Source organism: Manis pentadactyla, chromosome 6, assembly GCF_030020395.1.
Source record: "Manis pentadactyla isolate mManPen7 chromosome 6, mManPen7.hap1, whole genome shotgun sequence".
Classification (NCBI taxonomy): domain Eukaryota; kingdom Metazoa; phylum Chordata; class Mammalia; order Pholidota; family Manidae; genus Manis; species Manis pentadactyla.
The window spans coordinates 110,418,814-110,441,022 of NC_080024.1; the positions used below are offsets into that span (position 1 = coordinate 110,418,814).

The 22,209-nt window shown below is 45.2% G+C and overlaps 1 protein-coding gene across 10 annotated transcripts in view; it reads right to left on the reverse strand.

Annotated features, from left to right (window-relative positions):
* The window catches only part of MTCL1 (microtubule crosslinking factor 1), a 131,731-nt gene that overhangs the window by 50,691 nt on the left and 58,831 nt on the right, over positions 1 to 22,209 (reverse strand). For 5 of the 10 annotated variants that reach the window (XM_057504049.1, XM_057504044.1, XM_057504043.1 and 2 more), the window contains exons 4-6: positions 6,947 to 7,006; positions 5,713 to 5,790; positions 571 to 1,905 (exon numbers count right to left, since the gene is read on the reverse strand). In XM_057504049.1, the coding sequence (XP_057360032.1) occupies positions 571 to 1,905; positions 5,713 to 5,790; positions 6,947 to 7,006 (1,473 nt within the window). The remainder of the gene's footprint in view (positions 1 to 570; positions 1,906 to 5,712; positions 5,791 to 6,946; positions 7,007 to 22,209) is intronic. The other 5 variants (XM_036880694.2, XM_057504046.1, XM_057504048.1 and 2 more) reach the window with 2 other exon arrangements.

A 22,209-nucleotide genomic window follows, 5' to 3' on the forward strand; every position in this document is an offset into this window, starting at 1 on the left:
CCGTTAAAACCGTCCTTCTCTGGAAACGTGCTCCTCTCCCCCCTCTCTGGCACGTCTTCCATGGGGAGTGGTGGCCTGGCTGTCTGGGGCCTCAGGACTGTACTGTGTGCCTCTGGCAATAGCCCAAGTAGGGATGCAGTTGCTCCCGAGCCAGTCTGCTAATTATGCTGACTGCGAAATGAGTTTGTACTTGGATTTACACTCCTCTTTGCTTCTTCATCGGGACAGCTGGTCGTCTGAGACACCAAACAAGGAGAAAGGACAGACTGCGACGATCCCTATGACTTCCATGGGATTAGCCTTGAGTCATGAGGGAGGGCTTCTAAGCCAAGAGCAGCGGTGCAGTTAAAAATAAGAGAGAAAAAAGGAAAAGGAAAAAAAGAGAACTAAAAAAAAAAAAAGAAACACAACCAATAGAAAGAATTTGGTTGACTTTTGAGGCTTTAGTACAATGCAGGTTTGAAATCAAAACCAAGCAGCCGTGAGCAGAATGAGTTCAAGTGCAGCAATGCCAGCGAGAAGGAGGAAGAGCAAAACGGAGCAGGAAGGCAGAGCCAGGAGCCCCCTTACCTGCAGGTCCGGGACCAGCTCCTTCCCCAGGTTCCCGACGGGGGAGTCCCGGGACATGGAGGTCACGGTAGAGAGGAAGCTGGAAGACTCTGTGAGGTGGGGCAAGGGGGACAGGCCTTCCAGATGCTCCCTCAGGCCGTCCCCGATCTGGTGCACCTGCTCTAGGAAGGCCTGGAGCTCTTTCCTGAAAGCCTTCATCCTCGAGTTGATGGTCCCCAGTGGCGGGGGCTCTCCCTTACCCCCCTCGCCCTTCTCCCCTTCCCCCTGGGTGCCGGGCTCCAGGGAGCCCTCGCCGCCCTGCAGCCCCGCATTGTCCACAAAGTCGTCGGTGTCGGTGATGAGGCGCTCCACGGTCCGCTCCAGCCGCTCGGCCTCATGCTGTATGCTCACCAAGCACTCGGAGCCCTCCCTGGCCCTCAGGAGCTCCGCCGGACACGGCTCGCTGGCCCCTGAGGGCTTTCCGTGGCTGAAGCCCGAAGTCTTCTCGAACACGTCCTCTGAGTCGCTCTCACCGCCAATGGGCCCTTCCCGCCTGGGCTGCAGCGGGCGGCCCTCCTCTCCGTCGCTCTCCTTCTTGCCCGTGTCGCTGTCGGCGTCACTGTCCCGGGGGCTCTGGGCCTGCAGGCCCAGGTGGGCGGCCAGGTCGTAGCGCTGGACGTTGGACAGCAGCACGCGGTTCTCGTACTGCAGCTTCAGCACCTTCCCGCTCAGCTCGTTGATCTGCAGCCGCGCCGACTTGAGCTCCTCCTGCAGGGGGCCCCCGCCGCCCCCGCCTTTGCCCGGGCTTTCTCCGAGCCAACCCGGCTCAGGCCGCGGCTCAAACTTGAACTTGCTCAGCTCGTGCGTCAGCTGTCGGTTGTGGTCTTCGATCTCGGATATGGACCTCCGGAGCAGCTCGGCTTCCTCCTCCACAAACTCCAGGTGCCTCCGGAGCTCCGTGGACGACTCTAGGGAGTCCCCAAAAGGTGAGGTAGGAATGCCAGGGACATGGTCCCGGCCAGGCCCCTCTCGCTCATACTGGCTCCTCATGTCCTCCATCTCTGCTTTGAGACCTCGGTTCTCCACCTCCAGCTCCACAATCTTCCGGCCCAAGATGTTGGCTTCTTCCTCCACCAGCTTTAGCCGCAACTTCAGTTCCGCCTCCCTGGTGCTGGGTGGCCCACCTGCTTCCCCCGTGGGCAGTGGGCTGTCCACGTCACCATAGAGGGACTTGTACTTCTGGAGCTCCTGTTCCAGTGCATCTTTCTCCCTCCCCAGCTTGGCCATCTTCTTGCGCATTAGGCAGCCTTCCTCTTTGGCAAACTGAAGCTGGCACTTCAAATCGGCACTGTCGTCCTGCCAGGAAAGAACAGCCCGGGAGAAGGGTTATTTGAAAATACCAAATGTTCGTGTTTTTGATGATTTCCCTTGCACCTCGCCCCCAACACACGCAAACACAAAACACTGATCTTTGCGTCAGTGCACTGAGTTACACGAGGAAGAGGCCAAGACAAAGCTGAGGTGAGCCCTGGGACGTGCCAAAGGCCCACAGTCTGCTGCTTTGTCCAGAAACAAAAGAAACCGAACAATTAGTTTGGAAAAACGTGCACATGAAAATGATCATACAGGTGATGAGTGAAGAGGGAGTGAATGAAATGAAACCCAGGGCCGTCGGTATGCTGTGATCCCTCCTTACTCTGAGAGACACCAGAACCCCTCGCTAAGCCCAGTGTAGGCAGGCAGGCTTCAGCAGCCACTTCCATCCAACTGTTGCCACTCTCCTCCACGGTGCACACCTCCCTCATCCCAAGTGGCCGGCAACCCCAGGCGTCTCCAGGTTGGGGAGGCCAGGTAACCCCAAATCAGAGCCCAGCTTTCCACTGATTTGCTGAGAACCTGAGATGTCACAATCCGCCCCCCTGGTCTCCCCATCCCCAACGTAGCACAGGGATGACATGAGGACAGAAACATGAGATGACAGGCATGAGGGTGCTCTGGAAGTCGAGGTGTGGAGTACGTACCAGGCTCTGACAGTTAATATGAACTGGTTACTGCAAACCTGAAAACCTGGGTTACTCACAACTTGTCACCATGCAAGTGCTACTTCAGAGCCTTGGGTTATGTTCCACTACCTTTAGTTGCTGCAGCACAGCAGGAAATTCAACTCAGAAACACAAGGCAAGGAGTTAAATGTTTCAAAACCTGAGAAGTGGTTCTCACTGGAATACCAGGGGATTCTGGGGGGTCACAGAAGCAGACTCTCTGCTACTAAAAGCCCCCACTGCTTGGCTGAGGTCAAGAAGGGCATTTCTGGACAACTGGAAAGACGACTCTGCCTTCCCATTGCAGGTCTCAATGCCCTGAAGCTACATGAACCCTCTGATTTGGGCTTGCACAAATGTTTTACTAGTCACATCCAGTGAATGGGAAAAATGACCGAATTCACGAATTATTCCTCTTTCACTGGCTATCGGTAGTTTCAAAAGGCTGTCACAGGGACAAAGACTTCAGCAAAGACGTCCCCATCACATAGAGAAACTCTACAACATGCCCAACATTAGTCACCCATCATCCCAGGGGATGGAGTGTCATTCATCTCTGGAACAAGTCAACCTTCTGGAGGGAAATATGACCCCTGTCAGATCATGTTTGCGCTCATATGGCCTCGAAGAGCTGATGCAGCTTTCACACTCGACAGCACAGCTCATTCTCTGCCGTGTTCTTGCCACACACTCACCACTGGGCAGAAAGACACAGAACTCCCTTGGGAACCTCCCAACTTCCCTCCTTCCACTCTGCTTAGACCCCTACTCTAGGAAGGGGGGAAAATGATCTGACAGGAAGGACTCAAGGAAAAAATCTAAGGCCAACTGGGAGAGAGTTCCACATGCAAAGCAGGCCCTAGTGTCACCAGTGTGTCTTCTGAAGGACAGTACACCCACTGCCACCCTCTTGGCAGATGATAAATCAGCCCTGCCAGGCTGGAGTCAAACATGCTGCCCTGATGGCACCATGGGTTGATCACAGAGCCCTGGGGAACTGGTCTTCTTCTGTCTACAACAGGACCCCCAGTTAATGACAAGGTCATTGAGAAGGCCGAATGGTATAATGTACAGCAAAGTGGTTTGCACATGTTAAATCTCCACACTCTAGCACCCTGAGATTAACTTCCTGCTTTGTCTGAAATGCAATTAATATTAGGGAAATTATAGTAACTGTTTTTTTTTCCCTTTTTGTGCACTAGAGAAGTAACATAAATGTCACTGGGAGGACAGCATGGCCTTCATGTTCTAAAAACTTATCGTATTAAGGATTTGGTTTATTTTTGGTTAAGCAGACATAAATGATATATATATTTTAAAGGTCTACATGGACTTCAAGGGCTGTCAAAGACATATTATATTTAATCCTAATACTAAGGGAAAGCACACTTATTTGTTGATTCATTCAGTCTTTCAGTAAATATTGAGTACTGCTCCGCACTGGAAATTGGCCTACTACTCTTAAATGACCTTCGCTTTTTATAATTTTTTAAAGTAGATCAAAAGCACCTTTTCAATTTTGTTAAACATAGATTTTGCAAGGAATCTATGTATCCAAACACACAGAGATCCCTGTTGTTCATAGGAAGGCATGGAGTTTAGTAAGCAACCATGCATCAGTGGAGACAGAACGTCCATACTTTATGAATGGATTAGTTTGTGAATGACCAGCCTGGGACAGGAAGACAGGGCAGTGGCCGCAGCTCCATCATTGACTTGATAGCCAGTGTTTTTCTTTGTCCAAAATCACCTAAATGATCCTACTTCCACGTTAAAGTAGAGAAATTTACCTTTGTGCCTGAGGACAGAGCAGAGATCATGGAAGAGAATGCTGCCAGCCATAAGGGAACTCCCCTGTCTGCCCACCTCAAGCCTGGGCAGACCCAGGGATGGCAGGACCACCTGTCATGAGCAACGCCTGATCCTGCTTCCATGGAAACTCACACCTGGTGAGACCTTGCTGTGGAGGCCAGGCCAGAGAATGGCAGAAGGTGGGTGGAGTTACCTGTACAATTCAGGCAGCTGTTGTCTCAAACCAAGATCAGGGAAACTCAGGTGATCTCCCCTCAGTGTCTTTCCCCAAAAGTTGAACTGAGAAATTGAGGAAAGGGGCAGGATATCTGAGATGTCCATGGAACTAGGGCCCTCCCCAAGGGTTCTGAAACACACTCAGTTGTGTGTGTTTCGGGTAGAAATCCCAGAGCCCTTAAACCACCTGGATTTCAGAGACCTTGACCTTGCACCATCCCCCTCCACCCTCCCTTCCCCATAAGTCTGACCATAACCCAGAACCATCCTCCTCCACCTCCTTGACCCTAAATGTGGGTCAGTTAAAGAAGCAAGGTTCTATGAACATATGAAAACAAGTATCCAATTTGTAGATTACCTGAGGATTGATAAAATATCCAAAAAGTCTTCCTGTGCCTTGAAGAAAGAAACCACTCACACACCAGTAATTCTAACATGACTAAAGCATGCTGTCATCTCTATTCCACACCCATGCACTACAAGGCCTGCCACCAAGGCTAAAGCAGTTTTTGAAAGAAAGACAATCTTTGAAGCCAAGGGAGTGCTTGTATTTAAGGTCAGCCTTGCTCACTCTGGGTGGGGCACTGGAGCAGGGGCTGCAGCAAATGGGTTGGCATGGCGGGGAGGAGAAAGGGGAGGCCCAGCAAACTGGGCTCAGCCTGTTCTGGGGTGGGAGCCCACCTCCTAAGATGGGGAATCACAGCCTCAGCTAAAGCCTTGGGCAGCTGGATGCCTATCTCATCTTGCAACTGTAGACTTTCTACGACTCTGCCAAACTCCAGGGGGAGGGATCCAGGCCAATCGTTAACTGAAGGATATGTAGCTCTGGTTTCAAGAGATTATCAGATAGCTCCAGGAATGCAGTCTGAAAGCAGAAGGGGGCTCAAACTTCTCACGTGATGTTGTTCCTGCTGCAGGCAGAGAATGCAAGCATGGCACGGAGGGGGACACACACAGGACCACCACCACCACCAGCAGCAGCCAGAAAGGCCTTGTCAAGCAACAGAAATATATCGCTCTGGGTATATATTCTTTGGCTTGCCAAGTCTGACGTCTAGCCAGCACCCCCAGCGCTGACTACTTGCATTCCTACCTTGCACCGGGGTGCCAGTTTCCTTTGGGTTTTGGTTGCAGACCTGCAGTTCCCAAGGCGCTCCATTCCACCACTCTGCTGAACAGAAACTCCTTTCTCAATGACACTGCCCACGGAGGGGGAGCTTAGCACCTTCCTATGCCCTGGGTTTCTCAGACACTCCCCACAGGCGGCAGAGGCTGTGCCCAGCCTGCTCTACCCCCAGGTGAATGTAGTGAGTGCTGCTTCTCCATAGCCGGGCAGTGGTTCCCCTTTTAAGGAAAAAGATCTTCCCTGGTTAAGAGCCAGTAAGTTGAAACATACTCAAAGCTTGGGAGAATCCAAGCACCCAGCAGTGGGGATGACAAACTTTAATTTTTGTTGTTAGTAGATGCGAAAGTGAGATTGGGAGTAGAGGGAGTGGGAGAGAAGGGTTGATCTTTGGCATCCTGCTGATCACATGGCCTGGCCCTCTTTGCAGGGACTACTGGGGAGTGTGGAGAACAGAGAAACCAAAGGGGCTCGAGTGCGGCCTTCACAGGGGCAGGCCAGACGTGCCCTCAGTCACCTGGACTCGCCATGTCGCCCTCACTACCCCCTGCCCTGAGAGCTCGGAGAGCTGATATCCCAATAATGCCTTTGTTCTCTGCAACACCTAACACTAGCAGCAATGTTTCTTAAAAAAAGAGGAAAGGAATCCAGTAAAGCAAGTGTTGGGAAAACTAAGAAAGTCGTGAAGAACACATACCACATACATAGAAAGGGCTACAATTTTACCATCTTTAAGTGAGAACATTTCACTTTCAATTAGGCCAATTTCAGGTACTGTTCAGCTTATGCCTTCTAAACAAGTCCAACACTCAAAACAATGCCTTATGAATGACCCAGTGCTGCAGGAGCCATACTCTTTTATTATGTGAATGACTTTGAAGGCCAAAATACTTTTTACCAGTTATGAATACTGCCAGAGCCCTGAAACCCGAATTGTGTGTCACACAAAGCCAGTTGTTCTCCTCTTTCTTGAAGAAATCACCAGCTTTTTGGCTCAAGAAATGAATGGGAGGAGCTGCTGTTTTAGAAATAAAATTTTCACCCGAGGTAGGATTTGAATGAGTCCAAATTTTTTGGCAGGTAATGTTTCTTTGAATATTTACAATATTAACCATGCTAACTGGCAATGTTAACAATTCTTGAGAAAATTCAAAATGAGGGGATTGCCTCTTGAAATGTACATTAGGGTGAAACCTCTGCTTACCTGGTTAAATGTTTTCTTTTCTTTGTACATTTCCCGGCTGCCTCTTCTTTTCAGGGAACTCTGAAACAGATCCAAATGACATTCTGTTACTGAGGGGCCACATTCAGGAGCCGGCACTAGGTGTACACCGTCCCCACTGGGAGGGGACATACTGGGTGGGGACACACACAATGGACAAAGGCTCTTTTTCTCACTGTCATCAAGAAAACTCTCAGAGTCAACATTTAAATGCAGTTGAAAAGCTTGGTGAGGTCTTTAAATTCTAATTATAGTATTTGGGGCATTCCTCAAAAAAAAAAAGGAGGATGATTTGGGCAATATGTAACAGGGGACAAGAAGAAGATAAAGGCAGGAAGTTTCAGAAATAAGTATGTAATATTTCTGGGGCTGCCTTAGTTTCCTAATTAGTTCTGTGTGGGTTAATATCAAAATTAATTCGTGTTTCCTGAGTGCCTATGGGTAAATGGACAAATAAAAAAGGGGTAAGAAGGGAGAGCAGGGTGACTCTTGTTTATGCAGAAACCTAATGTACAGTGCAACATTCTCTATGAACACCCCACTGCAATTCATGATTAAACCTACATCTTAAAGATCTTATAGAGGTCATGATTTTTCATATGTGAAGTGACCTTGGCTGTGTCCTTCAGTGGGTTGGGTCCCTGCCTAGTTTTATATGTATTACAGTGCACCTTTGCTTACTCTAGGTGAGAAATGAGTCTGAAATATAAGCACAATATAAATAAAATGGCCAAGAGATGTCTGAAATAGACTAACAGGGAACTGAGACAGTTCCTGCTAAAGTAAAGTATGAAGACAGAAAGAACAGCCTGGAAGAAGAGAGAAGCCTCCTAGGGGCAGACAAGGAACTGGAAACCTGAGAAGATTAATGTAATCCTGAGGCAAGTTAGAAGAGCGGCTTGGAAAGGTGAGGGAGGTGCGCTGACACCTCCTGAGGCCCCGGCAAGCCTGTGAGAGGGAAGAGCTTCTCCTGACAGCCGCCCCCACACCTGCCCTGACTGGGGCCCCAGCCTCGGTCCTCTCGGCCTCAGAGCCCTCCCTGCTTCCTTCCTTTACTGCAACCCACACACCAGCACAGCTGGGTAAGGAGGCTCTTCTGCAAGCCACGTACAGGCAGATCTGCTGTTGATTTACTCAGTTCTGCTTACATTTTGAGTGTCTCCCTCTCAGATAGCAAGGCCGTGACATTTATTGGATGACTTGTAGGGTTAAGAAATAAGTATAATTTCATCTACCTCTTAGCCTCAGGAGGCTGGGGACCTGGGGAAAAGAAGGTAACCGAGAGAAGGGATGAGGTTTCAGAATCAGCATGGAATGTGGGCACTCCCAGGGCAACCAGGGGGTGGGGGTGGAAGCTGGTCACTAAGGTCCCATTGCAGAAGCGGTTTTATTTCCTTTAGCCTTTTCAGTGAAAGCAGGTCAAGCTACAAGGAGAACTGGTCTCCTTCAACAGGTTACGTTAAGCCTGTCTTAAGAAAGACTTGAGTTTCTCCACCTGTATGAAGTAGGTTTTTCCAAGATTCTTCATGGTGCAGTAAAGGAATTTCTTTGATTCGAATTATCAGAGTGAGATGAACACTTCTCATGATTCATTATAGAGAAGACTTACAATAAAAAAGTGGGGAGACAGGCTGTTCCCAAGGTTTCAACCTCAGGGACTGAATTCTGAGACCCTGGTAGCAATCCAGGCCTGCAGTGGCCTGCCTCGTGTGAGCCACCCACACTGCATGTCATTCTCCCAGTGGACAGAAAACAGACTGCACGTGCTGAAAGAACACTATCTAGAAGTGAGACAAAAGCCAGACGTGTCTGAAAATCTGTGCAGCATCACAGGTCGCTGCTTTGGTGCTGGAGGAAGGAGCACATTCTGGGGGAGCTCTCCCGCTGGGTGGGGGCCCGTGGGGAGCCTGTGTACAGATTCCTCCCACTACCTGATGGTCTCTGCCTTGCTGGGCCCTGAGTACAACTGTCTCCAAGTCCAGTGAACCTTTAGCAAGTCATGGAACAGGCAGGAGGTCTCGGGACCCCCAAAACAGATCCCAGTCACAATGGCAGCTACAATGAAAATCACTTCAAGGATTAAAGTTATCCAAAAATTTACAGGACCCATGTGAAAGCAACCATAAACTGTTGTGATGGGCATAAAGGAATGCTTGATGTTGTTGATGACAAATGTGTTGTCAAGCCATCATATTTCTCCCACGTCATTTAGTAGGTATGATGTCACTTTAGCCCAAGTCTTCTCTCTTTCCCCCATGTGTACGTAATGTATATTATAATGTAATATATGTACATACACAAAAAGTATTATTTGTGTGTGTGAGTATACATACTTTTTGTGTATCTGTGAAGGAGGTAAGAGGATAGAAGGCCTTGCCTACACTTAATTTGTACCTCGAGCAGAGTGGAGCAGGAGTAATGAACCATATGACCTGCAGAGCCTGAAATACTTGCTATCTGGCCCTTTTCAGAAAGTTTGCAGACCTCTGATCTAGAAAAATATATTGGCAAAACCAGCCAAGAACACTTTGAAAAAGAAGAATAATAAAAGTAATTTTGTACTATTAGATATAGAAGTAACAATATACTTGTTTAGTGCTGGTACAAGAACAGACAGATCAGTGGGACAAAACAGAAAGCTCAGAATTAGATTCAAAAGTGTATGAGATTTTAACAGTTGAAATAGGTAGTATCCCTACTGCACTCCACACTCCATCCTGCTGAGAGTCTAGTCCAGGATGGAGTGCTGAGCACATTAGGGATACTAGCCAAGGAACCCTGGGTGTAGGATGCTTTGTATGAGTGTCACTCATGACCAGTTCATTCTTCTGGATGACTCGGAGATCCAGTGGCATCTCTTTCAAGAAACAATTAAAGGAAAGGAGGAAATATAGACCACCAAATAAACTGAACCCAGAGGGCAGGACTTGCCTGCAGACTCATTCCCTTCTTTCTCTTTAGTGTGGCCAAATGCCAGCAAATCAATTCTGGATTTCTATTGAAATGGAAAAAAATTGAATTTGTGAATCCAAACTGAATCTAAGGCTGATGCATTTGCTGAGTACTGAAAATGATTAAATGAAACATGAAGTTAGGCAATTAGATTGCATGTCAGTTCTTAATGTTTCCTATTTTAAGTCAGCCAGTTTCTACCAAGCAATTTCAGAAAAACCAACAAGCTCTGTTGCTAAAGTGTTTCGGAGACAGACTTTAGGCTTAAAATTTGGATTGGTAATAAAAGGAAACAAAAACTAGGATGCTGCAAATTATGACTCAGTATGGGAAAGAGGATACAGCCGTAAGCAGATGACTTCCAGAATTCTTACAGGTTCTTATTATTTAGAAAATGGCTTGGGAATTGGGGGCTGATGTACAGCACACATAGTTATAAAATCAGAATAAGAAAATGAAGGTGCTTAGATCTTCTTTTTACTTTTAGGAGGAAGTTATCAAGATTCTCTCACCCCTATTAAAATTCTCATTTAAGTGTTATGAGATGTGAAGGTTAAGAACTACAGTTGACCTGGGTTTGAACTGTGTGTGTCCACTTACACATGGATTTTTTCAATAAATATATTAGAAAAATATTTGGAGAGTTGCAATAATTTGAAAAAACATTTTCCTTTCTCTAGCTTACTTCACTGTAAGAATACAGTATATAATATATGGACATACAAAATACGTGTTGATTGACTACTTAAACTATCAGTGAGGCTCTGGTCAACAGTAGTTAACTAAGTAGTTAAGTTTTGGGAGAGTCAAAATTTATATGTGGATTTTTGACTGTGTAGAGGGTCAGTGCCCCAAGCCCCTGTGTTGTTGAAGGGTCACCTGTACTAGCTTCTTTACCTAGAAGCACCAGGTCCTGGCTGAAAGACAACTCCTTTTCTTCCCCTCCTCTCCATTCTCCCCTTAAACACTCTTGGGGAGATTGGTTCCCTTCATGCCCCAAAAGTTGCACTCTGCTAGCAGAAGTCAGCTGTGCCACTAGACCCAACAAACATAACCTGCCTTGGATTTCGTAAAAAACCCCGAAGACCATATGGGAAGGAAACCCTTTCTCCCTGGCCCTGTTTGGGAAAATAATGATGATATTAACAACTACCATTTGTTGGACATTTACTCATACCAGGCACAATGCTAAACTCTTTCTTTACACATCTAACCTAATTCCCACGAGGGCCCTGAGAGACACTGATACTACTATCAGTGATTAACAAACAAGAGAACACAGTCAGAAGTTAGGCAAAGTTTCCAGGTCCCCCAGGTTTGGAGATCGGGCTCCAGCCTGACCCTGACCCACACCCTCACTGATAGTCACAGTGCTCCAACCTTGCAAGCCGTCTTCCAGGCTTCTGGCAGCCCCACCTTCCAGTCTGGGCTCTTTTTCTTTTTGTTTTCTTGAGGTTTCTGAGCCCCAAATTGCTGAGTTTTCTCACCCAAAGAATCTCTCTTTTCTTTAGCACAAAGAACTATTACAAGAACGGTTGCAAACTCCTTCACTCATGAGGTACCTCATGGCCCTGAAACATTTGTTGGCATTTTTGATGATTTCTGAAAAGGACCTAAGGCTGCAGACAGAAGTCCTTATTTGGAAAAGACAGAAAACTTATCAGAGGACAAAATGCCACAGAATAAATAAGGAGAAGAGGAGATTATATTGAAACACTTTGGCCACAGAAAGGTACAGCCGTAGAAGTCAGAGCTGGTTTGAGATCCCAGCAGCCACGATAAGACGGGACCAGGAGGGCAAGGCCCAGACACTAGCCATACTGTCCAGGCTGTGAGGCCCACCTGGGGTGGACAGAGACCACTGCACACCCAGCCTATCAAATGCCACTTTCTCCTGGGAATTGAACACAGTGACAGAGATGACAGAGTGCTTCATGTGCACATTTGGGGAACACGGCACATACTGGCTTTGCAATAGGGGCTGGTTATTCATCTTAAGCCTTAGGGACATATGTCTTAAGGCTTAGTTGTTGGGAAATTGCTGGCTAAAACGTACAACAACACAGTTGTCTCAACGAAAAATCACAAAATAAACTAAACTGAAGATGATTAAGTCAAACTGTAAATTATCATTAATATGCAAAAACAAAATGGAAAGTCATCACCATCATAAGACCAAAACGATGACTGCATGAAAAACAAAGTGTTCTTCCCCAAAATTGTAGTGATCCCACATCTCAATAGGCACATACATGTAGGCACTTAGCAACTCTGTGAAATACTGAACCAGAATCCACATTCCAGAAGCCTCTACTGACTCCTTAGTAGGTGACCAATCCGTGGCCCATGGGTATTCATCAAAGATGAAGATCTATAGAGATGTATGCCATTTGCCTGTCAGGACTGAAGATAAGGTTTGTATCTTTTTAAAAATAATCTGTTCCTGGCTCTCACTGGTCTACTAGAAAGAAATATATTGCTCCATCAAGAGCAAATTATTCCTTAGTATAATGAAATAATAAAAAAGAGTTAGAAGTACTTTAAAAAACAAAACAAAATAATACAAATAAATGATATATTAAGATGCTGCCCTCTTTACAGAGAAAATTCACCACTCATTTTTCTCAGACACGTAACATGAGAAAATATTTAGTACTTAGTTTGGCTTTCAAACAAAAGAACATATAGAAAAGTTCTGAATTACTTGTGATGCTATTCCATAATAATCTGCCATCACACCCTTGGACATTTTAATTTGAATTTGAGTATTGTTCTAAATAATAAAGTGTATTATTATACATTAAAATTTGCATACACACTTGTCAAAACTCAGTGAGTGTAAACTTAAGATCTGTGGTATATGTAAATTAACTAAAAAATTTTAAGCAAAAATTAAGGTCTAATTAATATAGAGAAAAGTGAATTGCTGTCTACAGTTTATTTCCAAATGTGTCAAAAAATTACAGGGGTTAAGAGATCAGTAGATGGATAGATAAACAGATGTGGAAATCAGGTATAGTAAACTATTAATGTAGAATGTAGGTGGTGAGTTTGTGGGTGCTCACTATAAAATTCTTTAAGCTTTAGTATATGTTTGAAAATTTTCACAATGTTGGAAACAAAAACATCCTGCATATGTATTTCCAATTTCACAACAAACAGTTAATATAATATTGTATAACCATTAAAAATTGTGAATACTAAAATTTTTTTATGACATGGGAAATTTTTCATAAAATGCCAATCTTTGAAATGCAGGTAAAAAAACATAAATTTACTATAATCTCATCAAGATGAAATATTTTTGTTTTTGAAATGTTTGCAGCAATATAGCACAATGCCAAAAGTCCTTATCCATGGGCAGTAGAATTGTAGGTGATTCATGTTTCTCTTGATAGATTTTTTACACTTCTCTGAACTAGTCAAATTAGTATGTTATTCTTTCAAATCAAAAAAGATGTTATACTTTAAGGACAATAGAATTGAGCCATAATGCAAATACCTCCACCAAACCTAATACATTGTCTTTACCTGGCCTCCCAGGGAAGCAATGAGGAAGACGGATGGACTGTGAGCCCCTCAAGTGAGACAGAAATTAAGCTGGAGGATTAGCCCTGGGGCAGGATTAGTTATGTGCTGCCCGGGATCATTGAATACATCCATGCATAGAGGACAAAGAAGGGCCTAATGAACATTTGGGGACTGCAAATGGCTCTGAGGTTCTAATCGCCTTCCAGGCTGATGGCTTCTGCTCAGATAGGCTCTCCCACCAGGCAGAGGCCTACTTGCTGACCTGTGACTGCTGAGGAGCCCTGCTTTCTGGGGCCACGGCTTGGCTCCATTAATTATCCACCAAAAGGCTCCAACTCACAAAAGTGTCCCTCCCTAGCATCCTGCATAAAGACATTACTGTCCGTTGCTAAATCTTCAGCAATTCTCATTGGATTCCCACCTCCAACATCAGCATACACTCTAGGTAAGGAATGTACGGAGCTTTCCCCTGATTCGATTCCACGAAACTTACAGAGCAAAAGCTCTCTCTATTCTCCATTTGCCTCCACCACTGTTCGGGGAAATGCAGATGATTCAGTTAGGCAAGACTTATAACTGAGCTGCTGGGCAAGGGGCAGGATGTGACTCGCTCTGGCAGCATGAGAAACCCCTTAGAGGCCCAAGAGCTGTCTGGACGCGGAGAAGGGCAGAGCAGCCCAGCCTCATGAGGCAGGCCAGCCAGGGAGCACTGGCAAATAAGCAAGCTTGCAGGAGAATGTAACCTGGGAGCAGAAGAGCATCTGGCAGAAACCAAACTGCCCGGGGCAAGGGCCGGGCACTGTGCACTGGGCCTGCCCTGCTCAACCAGGCCCGGAGCTTGGAGCAGGGCTGGGCCAGGAGCTGGCGTTCTGTTGGAAGAAGAACAGCCCTGGGTTCAGGTGATTAAAAGCAAGGGAGCTAGTCTTACCATCTGTGGTGCTGCCTTCTATTGTGAACAGTAAGAAGCTTGATCCCCAAACCAGGCATATTTCTGCTATAATATTATATTGTTGAGGCAGCATATCCCAGACGGTGTCTAAAACCACAATCGGCTGCCAGGCCCGGGGTCTCCATGGCAGCCCCACAAGAGCTACGACAGAGCAGCTGCCGTAAGAGCTGCAGAAGGACGTGCTGAGTGCAAGTCCCCACTCAGCCACCAGACCCAGGGTCCTGACGCTGATGTACCCCAGCGCCAGAGAAGTTTCCTCAGCAGTCCTGCAGCATGGTCCCTGACCCATGAGAGCTGCTCCTCCTCCCTGAAGAGCTCCATAGCTCATGCCTTGCTGAGGATGGAGCATCAAGCATGGGGTTCACAGGACGTTGGGAATGATGAAGGTGGTCCTGTTAGGCATCACTCCACGGTGTGGCCCTGAGCATGCTTTTCTAGTGTGTGGGACCTGCTTCGTGCTGCTATAACCACGTCTAGTTTTTCATCTTCTGACACCAAATCAATCACCAGTTTCTCACATAAAGCGTGGCCTTAGAAAATCCAGATGCTGTTAGATCTTTAGGTGCAAGCTATAATTTGGACGACCTCCTCTAGGTATAGAAGACGTGAGTGTTCTTTATTCAGACTCACAAAAGCATTTCATTAGGCTGACTCCTCCCTGGGCTGCATGTAAATCATTTCCGCAATCAAGCTGGAGTCAAATGGTTCCTGAGAGGAAAGGGGCTTAATCAGGAAGTACTGTCTGACTGCACGCTTCCATCCTGCTTCCTTCTGGATGCAGCTTCCGCAGCCATTCCCCACTGGCATAGATTGCTCATCTCCGACAGGCCTGCATGCTTTCTTTGGAGCCATTGCTTGTCTAAGGATGAAAGCAGCAGATGCCCCAGGTCCTTAGATTTAGAGTCTCTGACTCTATTTCCACTCAAAGTGAGGTTTTTCCTAGAGGGACTGAGGAGGACAGGATATCACACACGCCTGCAGCATCTAGCCATTTATTTGCATTTTCCAGGATGGACACAAGGAATCATGGACCCTCTCACTTCCCAGGAGTAAACTGAGGCTTGCAGAGTTACCAACTGATGCATACAAGAATATGCAGGGAGGAAGTGGCACATCACTTCGGGGTGCTCTGCTCGACTAACCGACAGATGCTGCTGAAGCATCATGGAGGCCCGATAGCTCTTTATCAGTCAGGTATCTGTTCTGTCATCTCTCACCCTCAGGTTCACCAGAGAGCATCCCTGCCTTTAGTATGGCCATACAAGTTTCCATCCTTATTGTGCCTGCAACCCTTCCACAGGTTTCCAGAAGGAGAGACAGCAGCCAGGGGCCGGCCCCCTGCTCTCACCTCCCCTGCTCCCACCTCCATCAAGCATGTGTGCTTGGCCACCACTGCATATATTTACTTGGGGATGCAAATGCTTCAGAAAATGACCTGGTGTTCAGAGAAAGTCCTTTGGAGGTTTAAGTAGCAAATAGCCTGCAAGCAGGAAAATGCCAGTTGAAATCCCCAGCAGATGTTCACTGACTTTTCCTGCTTGCCACACAGCTCCTACTCCCAAGTGGTCTGGTCACATATCTCTGAACTCCACCATTTTGCTTTGACCCTTCTCTTAGGCATTTTATTTCTTCTCTGTTTATTGCCTGGAGCACTGGGGCCTGAGATCTCTCAGAGTTGAATGTGTAATTTCAACTGCTTTTTAGAAGTTTTCATAGTATGGTTTTAAAGAAACTTTGAAAATTCAAATAACTTTTTTTTTCACTAAATAATAAACTTTATTCCAATATTGGCCCAACATCTTCATACATGTTTCAGTTTTTCAGCTTGTGAAAGCATGCACATTATGTGTTTAAAAGGGGAAGGTGAATTCAGAACATGGGCATTCATATCCCAGTCCAGACATATTACTCACTGCCTGTGACCTTGGGTTAGTTTCCTGGGTTAATTTCTTATATAAAAGTGGTAAAAATATTAATATCTACTTTAAATAAAGGGTTCTTGTAAGGACTAAATGAGGTAGTATGCTTAATAGGTAAAAGCCAAAAAAGCAAATGATAGCCTGCTAAAAATATGACTCTTTTCTTGGTTAATATTTTCAAATGCTAACTTTTTTTTTTTGCAAAGTAGTAAGAGCAATTTTTAATCACTTCAGCTTCCTTCTTTCTCCAGGACAAAAACCAATGTTCATAAACTGTCCTTTTTCACTCTGCATGGGAAATGTATATTTGGAGTATAAACTTTTTCATCTATGTGGTTTCTATATAGTCTGTTTTTGCACATGAAATGGAGTTTGGATAACTTAGAACTTTAAATTCCTACCACGGGTCACATAAAATCTGCCCTGGAAATACCTTACTGTTGTTGGTGAATAATTTGCAGAAGAAATTTTAGCTTAACAAAAAGAATACTCTCTCACATTGAATATTATTTCTGTCATTTCAGGGAGGTAAGCAGGTCAGATTTTCTACAATCTAATTAAGTATGCCAAGAGCCAATGGCAGAAATGCCTTCACACACCATGTTGAGGGTGAGTCAGACTAGCAGGAGGAGAGGCATGCGGCCTCACTATCCCCACCAGGTCCTCATTTTCAAGGAGGGGCACTTCCTGTGACCGCAGGCTTTTTCCTCAAAGTATTAACAAAAAGTGAACAATATGGTTGAGAGAGATTGGCTTAACTGAAGAGTAAGTAAAAGCATGAGACAGGGGAAAGGGAAATAAAGAGAATAAAGATTATAAACCCTCTTCCACGGCAGCCTGTGTTTGGCTTGAGGTGGAGGCTGGGATGGCCCTAGAGGGCAAAATGGACCTGCTGGAAGGGCTCTGTCAGAGCATAAGCCAGATGTGCAAAGACAGAAATCTCTGGAAAGAAACCAACATTCAGTGGGGAAAGAAAATGAGTGAAGAGTTAAATTACATACTTCTTTGGCTCTTACGACTGCTGCCTGCCTGGGCTGTGCTGGCCCTCCCACAGTGTGGTCTTCCCTTGGACATCATTTTCCTCCTTCTTTATTTCTACCCCCCTGATAATCTCCGGATTTCAGTTCTGTTTCCTTCCACACAACTGAAAACGGACATAAGGTCACAAAGTCTCCACCGATCTGGGCCGATACACTCTGTTGTGAATTAGGAGACTGAATGGGCTCAACTGTGAATTAACATTCTAGGGGGGAGATGTTCTTTGTGCCCTTAGGTTATTCAGGCTATAGAATGTAAAGAAGATTCTAACCACCACAAAATGATTAAGAATGAAATTGATGAAGAGGAGAAAGTAAACACAGAACTGAAAGGTAAAACAGGGGAAGGAGTCATGCTGAGACAGGCAGGCAGGGATGCATCCTTCCAGGCCCAAGTAGGCGCAGCTGCTGGGGACTGCATGCTATGTGCCTCCCACCCATTTCTCTCACTTGTCTCCTACTTCTCACCTCTCAGATCTGGTGTGTCTAGTACCCACACAGAGAGGGTCCCCACTTGTTATTACCCTTCTTGCCGCCCACTCTGCCCCACCTGCAGACACCTTCCCATCCCTTGGTTTCAGCTGCCATTGATAGTGCTTCCATCTCCATCCCTGGGTTGGCGTTGTGCGGTTCCTGGCATCCCTCTCCTCTGTATTAAGAATAGAAGCCATCACCTCCTCTGCTCTTACTCCACATTGGTAATGCATCCATTGCACATAATCTTTGTACCTGTCCTTCCCTCTTGCAGCCAAGGGAAGACTTGATCACCTTTGACCATTCTGTTGGAAGCCTCCTTGGTGGTGAGGCCCCTTTTCAGTCAATGCTGAACTAGTCAGTGAAGTTTTCTTTGGGTGGTGGTTGGGGGTGAGCACCGTGGCATCTCCATCTTGTTTACATGTCACTTGTGCCTTTGCCAGGGAACTGCCAATGGCTGACGGACCATGTGTTTTGTGTTTGCAGTGTCTCCAGGCACATGGTCAACTTTAACTACAGAGATTGCACAACTCAGTGGCAGGAGCTGGTGTTCATGACTGCAAGCAGATGCCACTCATCAATGTGCCCTTACACCTTCTCTCCAAAAATCTCAACCTGCAGAAAGATACCTTTTTAAAACACGAATTATCGGAGACTCAAATAGATACTTGCACAATAATGTTCATTACATCATTACTCACAATAGTCAAAAGGTGGCAACAATCAATGGGTAAACAAAACATGGTATATGCACACAATGGAATATTATTCTGCCATAAAAACAAATTCTGATACATTGATGAACCTTAAAAGCATTATGCTAGATTAACTAAGCCAGACAAAAAAAGGACAAATATTGTATCATTCTGCTTATAGGAGATGACTAGTTTGGGCAAATTCATAGAGACAGAAAATAGAACAGAGTTGCTGGGGGCTGGGGGATGGGAGAGGAAGGGGAGTGAGGATTACTATTTAATGGATACAGATTTTGTTGGGATGATGGAAAAGTTCTGGAAATAGACAGTGGTGATCAGGGCACAACACTGTGAATGTATCTGATGTACAGATGTATCTGAATGTATCTAATCATATACTTAAAAGGATTAAAATGGTTATTTTATGTTATATATATTTCACTACAATAAAAAAACCTACTTATATGTAAAATAGTCTGTTATATTTTGGGTGTCACTATAAGATCCCGTGATTTATTTCACTTTCCATGTGTATGATACTATACATTTTTCTCTCCTTTTATGGCTAAGAAGCTAAGATTAGCTAGCACTGTTTTTAATCTGTAAAATACACATTCGGGTGGATTCAAATAATTTATAAATATTTTGAAAGCGGCTTTTAAACAGTGACCAAAGCTTTAGTTTTAAGTTTTTTTCCTCCAAAGGCCTTCCATTTTTTTAAACAATAACACACATTTTTAAATTTTATTTTATTCTGCCTCTAAAGGTAGTTTCTCCTGTATTGATGTTTAAGTCAGTATATTTTAACCAGGTCTTATATGCATTTTCTCCATAAGTATATAACTTCTTTCAGTGATCATAACTTACTTGTGAAAAACACTTCTACAGTTTACCAGAAAATACTAGTGGGAGAAATTCTGACTTTTTCAGAGAGGTATAAGATCTTAACATTTGTTGGAAGCAATGCAAGAGTACCTTCTACAATATTTTATATCTGCCTTTTGTATACACCCACACAAATACATTGCTTCTTATGGAAATATGGAAAGAATGAATGAAAAGAGAAGTTGGAAAGAGTGGAGGGATGGCAAGAGGGAAGTAAAACAGGAAAAGCTCCAAGCACTCCATTCTATCCCTGGACATTCTCTAGCTGACCATCATCCCTCACCTTCATGTCAACTGAGAAGACCCTGACAGTTGCTTGCTGATGGGTTAGTGGGGTGATAAGATAATCCACCCCCAAAGGACTGTCATCATGCACATCAAGTAAGTCACCAGCACATTGTATGTATTTTGTATCTAGCAACTTGTTGCGTCATAACCACTACCCCATATTCAAGCTCTCTTTTGCCCCCAAAACCTCTGCAAAGCACAGGTGCAGAGGAAGTGAGGTACCCAGGTATCCACCAGTACAGGCAGGATTTGAACCCAGTCCCCTCCTTGGACTGAGCCGCTCCACATAACTGTGCTGTTCTGCTGAGGGAGCTTGGGGGAAACAGGTCAGAGCCTCTGGTGGGCTGGTGGTCTCTATGCCCACTGCTCTCATGTTCCAGGGAGACCATGAGGTTGGCCCATGTCCCAGGGGAGCATGCAGCAAGGAACAGTGCTGACATTTTGGGGGCCCCAAAGGGGACAGAAGGGGGCTAGGCATTCCTTGTCCAGCTAGAGTGGCCTCACCTTCATAATGGGAGGAAGGACTTTACTTTACCAGGTAGTGGGATGGGGCAGACCCATCCTGCGAGTCTCCGAGCCTTGTGAGAGTGAGACCCCGGGGACCCTGCAGAAATCTGGAATCCCAAACAACACAGTGTTCTCTCAGTCAGGACACCCACACTCCCGATGCCTCTCCCACACTACCCTCTTCACACTTGGGGACCCTGGAGATCTGTGTCTAGGGTTTTCTGGGTTACTGGTAGGCCCAGAAAAGCCCATTATGGTAACACTTTGTCATTTACAAACATTACATTATTTCCTAGAACTTTATATGCTAATTACATGCTTCTCTAAAAATCCTGGGCTTGAGAGAATAACCTCCTTTTAATAAGAGTTCCATCATGCTGTTCTGCTTTTTAAACATCTTTTCTTCACAGAGATTGCTTACACATTGTGACAAAAGAGAATCTCTTCAACTGCCCCTTTAGAAGGGTCTCAGAAGGTCCTTGGAGGGACACAGTCCCACAGTGAGTGAAGAACCAGAGCAGGAGGCCTTTCTCCTGTGTGCTTGAGAGGCAGGGAAGGAACCATGAGCAATCCTTCAGCCTCAAGGAGTCACTTGTTCAGGCAGGTTTTGACATCAACAATATTCTCTCAGAATGCCTCCTGAGAAATTCTCTGCACAGCTGGCGAGTGAGGATGGATGAAAAGCACTGAGCTCCAAGAAGAATCTTGGAAACCCGGCACAATTTTTTTCTGCCTTGAGAAACAGCAGTCACTTGTAAACCTGAAGCCACACACAGATGCACTTTACAGAAAGGCACGCTGAGCAGCCTGTCAGACATACCCACAAGTTTAAAAGCCCTCTGCTGTGTGTGATCTGCTACTTAAGCCTTTCCATTCAAAGGCAATTTTCTTCCAAAAGTGATCCCAGTGCAGAACTGCACAACAGTAACACCCTTCCAACACACTCCCCATTTCCCCTTTCACCCTTCTATCTACCAATATCCTGGACTGATATTCTGGAGGAGGTATTTTGACCATTGTTTTACTGTCTGCAGAAGGTGGGAAAGGAGGAGGACTCTGAGAGAACTCTGCAGTATTTGTCTATTCATCTCTACTTTGAAAATCTTGCATCTGGTGTCCTGGGGCATCAGCACAATTTGCAAAAACAGAGTTTGTTTCTTGTGCCACTTATTGGCTAGCTATTGTCTGATCACAAACGCCTGATAACCAAGAATTTGCCATTCATTGACGCTCCCTGGCTCTTGAGAGATGCAAGAGTACCTAACTATGTATAAGAATGAACAGTTTTCAAGATGTCAACAGCACAAAGTACCACCACCACAGCTCATGTAAGACCAGACTTCCATACGCTTATCAAGTTATTAGAGCTTAACTAGCATCTGAGCACAAAAGTGCTAAGATCATTGTTGATCAGATTAATCAACCTGAAAATTTTATCCACTATCTTTATCCCAAATCCTACGTATTAAGGAAAATGTAGGTGATGAGCACCACAGATCTAGAGAAGAAAACATCACATAAAATTATCTCCACCCAGGAAATGTGAAATGAGCCGCAATTAGGTAAGTGGAGAAACCTCTCCAGTGTTGCCTGATGTAACTCGTGAGGGAAGGGTTAGCAGAGTGGACACTACCATCTAGGTTATGAGTCTTTATTAGAAACACTTCCTTTTTTATGAGTCTTTATTAGAAACACTTCCTTTTTTATGAGTCTTTATTAGAAACACTTCCTTTTAGCTTGGATAAAAAGCTGACAATCCAGTCTTTAAAACCTTGCTTAGCCAGATAGTTAAAAAAACAGATAAAGGAAGAGTACCTGTATCGAAAGACTGTGCACATTTTATTAATCATACCAACAGCAACAAAGGAAGACAATGGCAGTTTTTAATACAGTAAAAACATATTGCTTTTAAAGAACTGTGAAACTTTATCAGGCCACCTTTATTAGAAGACAATATTCCACTGTTATATCGTGATGTATAAGAAGCAATATGCATTTAGCCTTCATT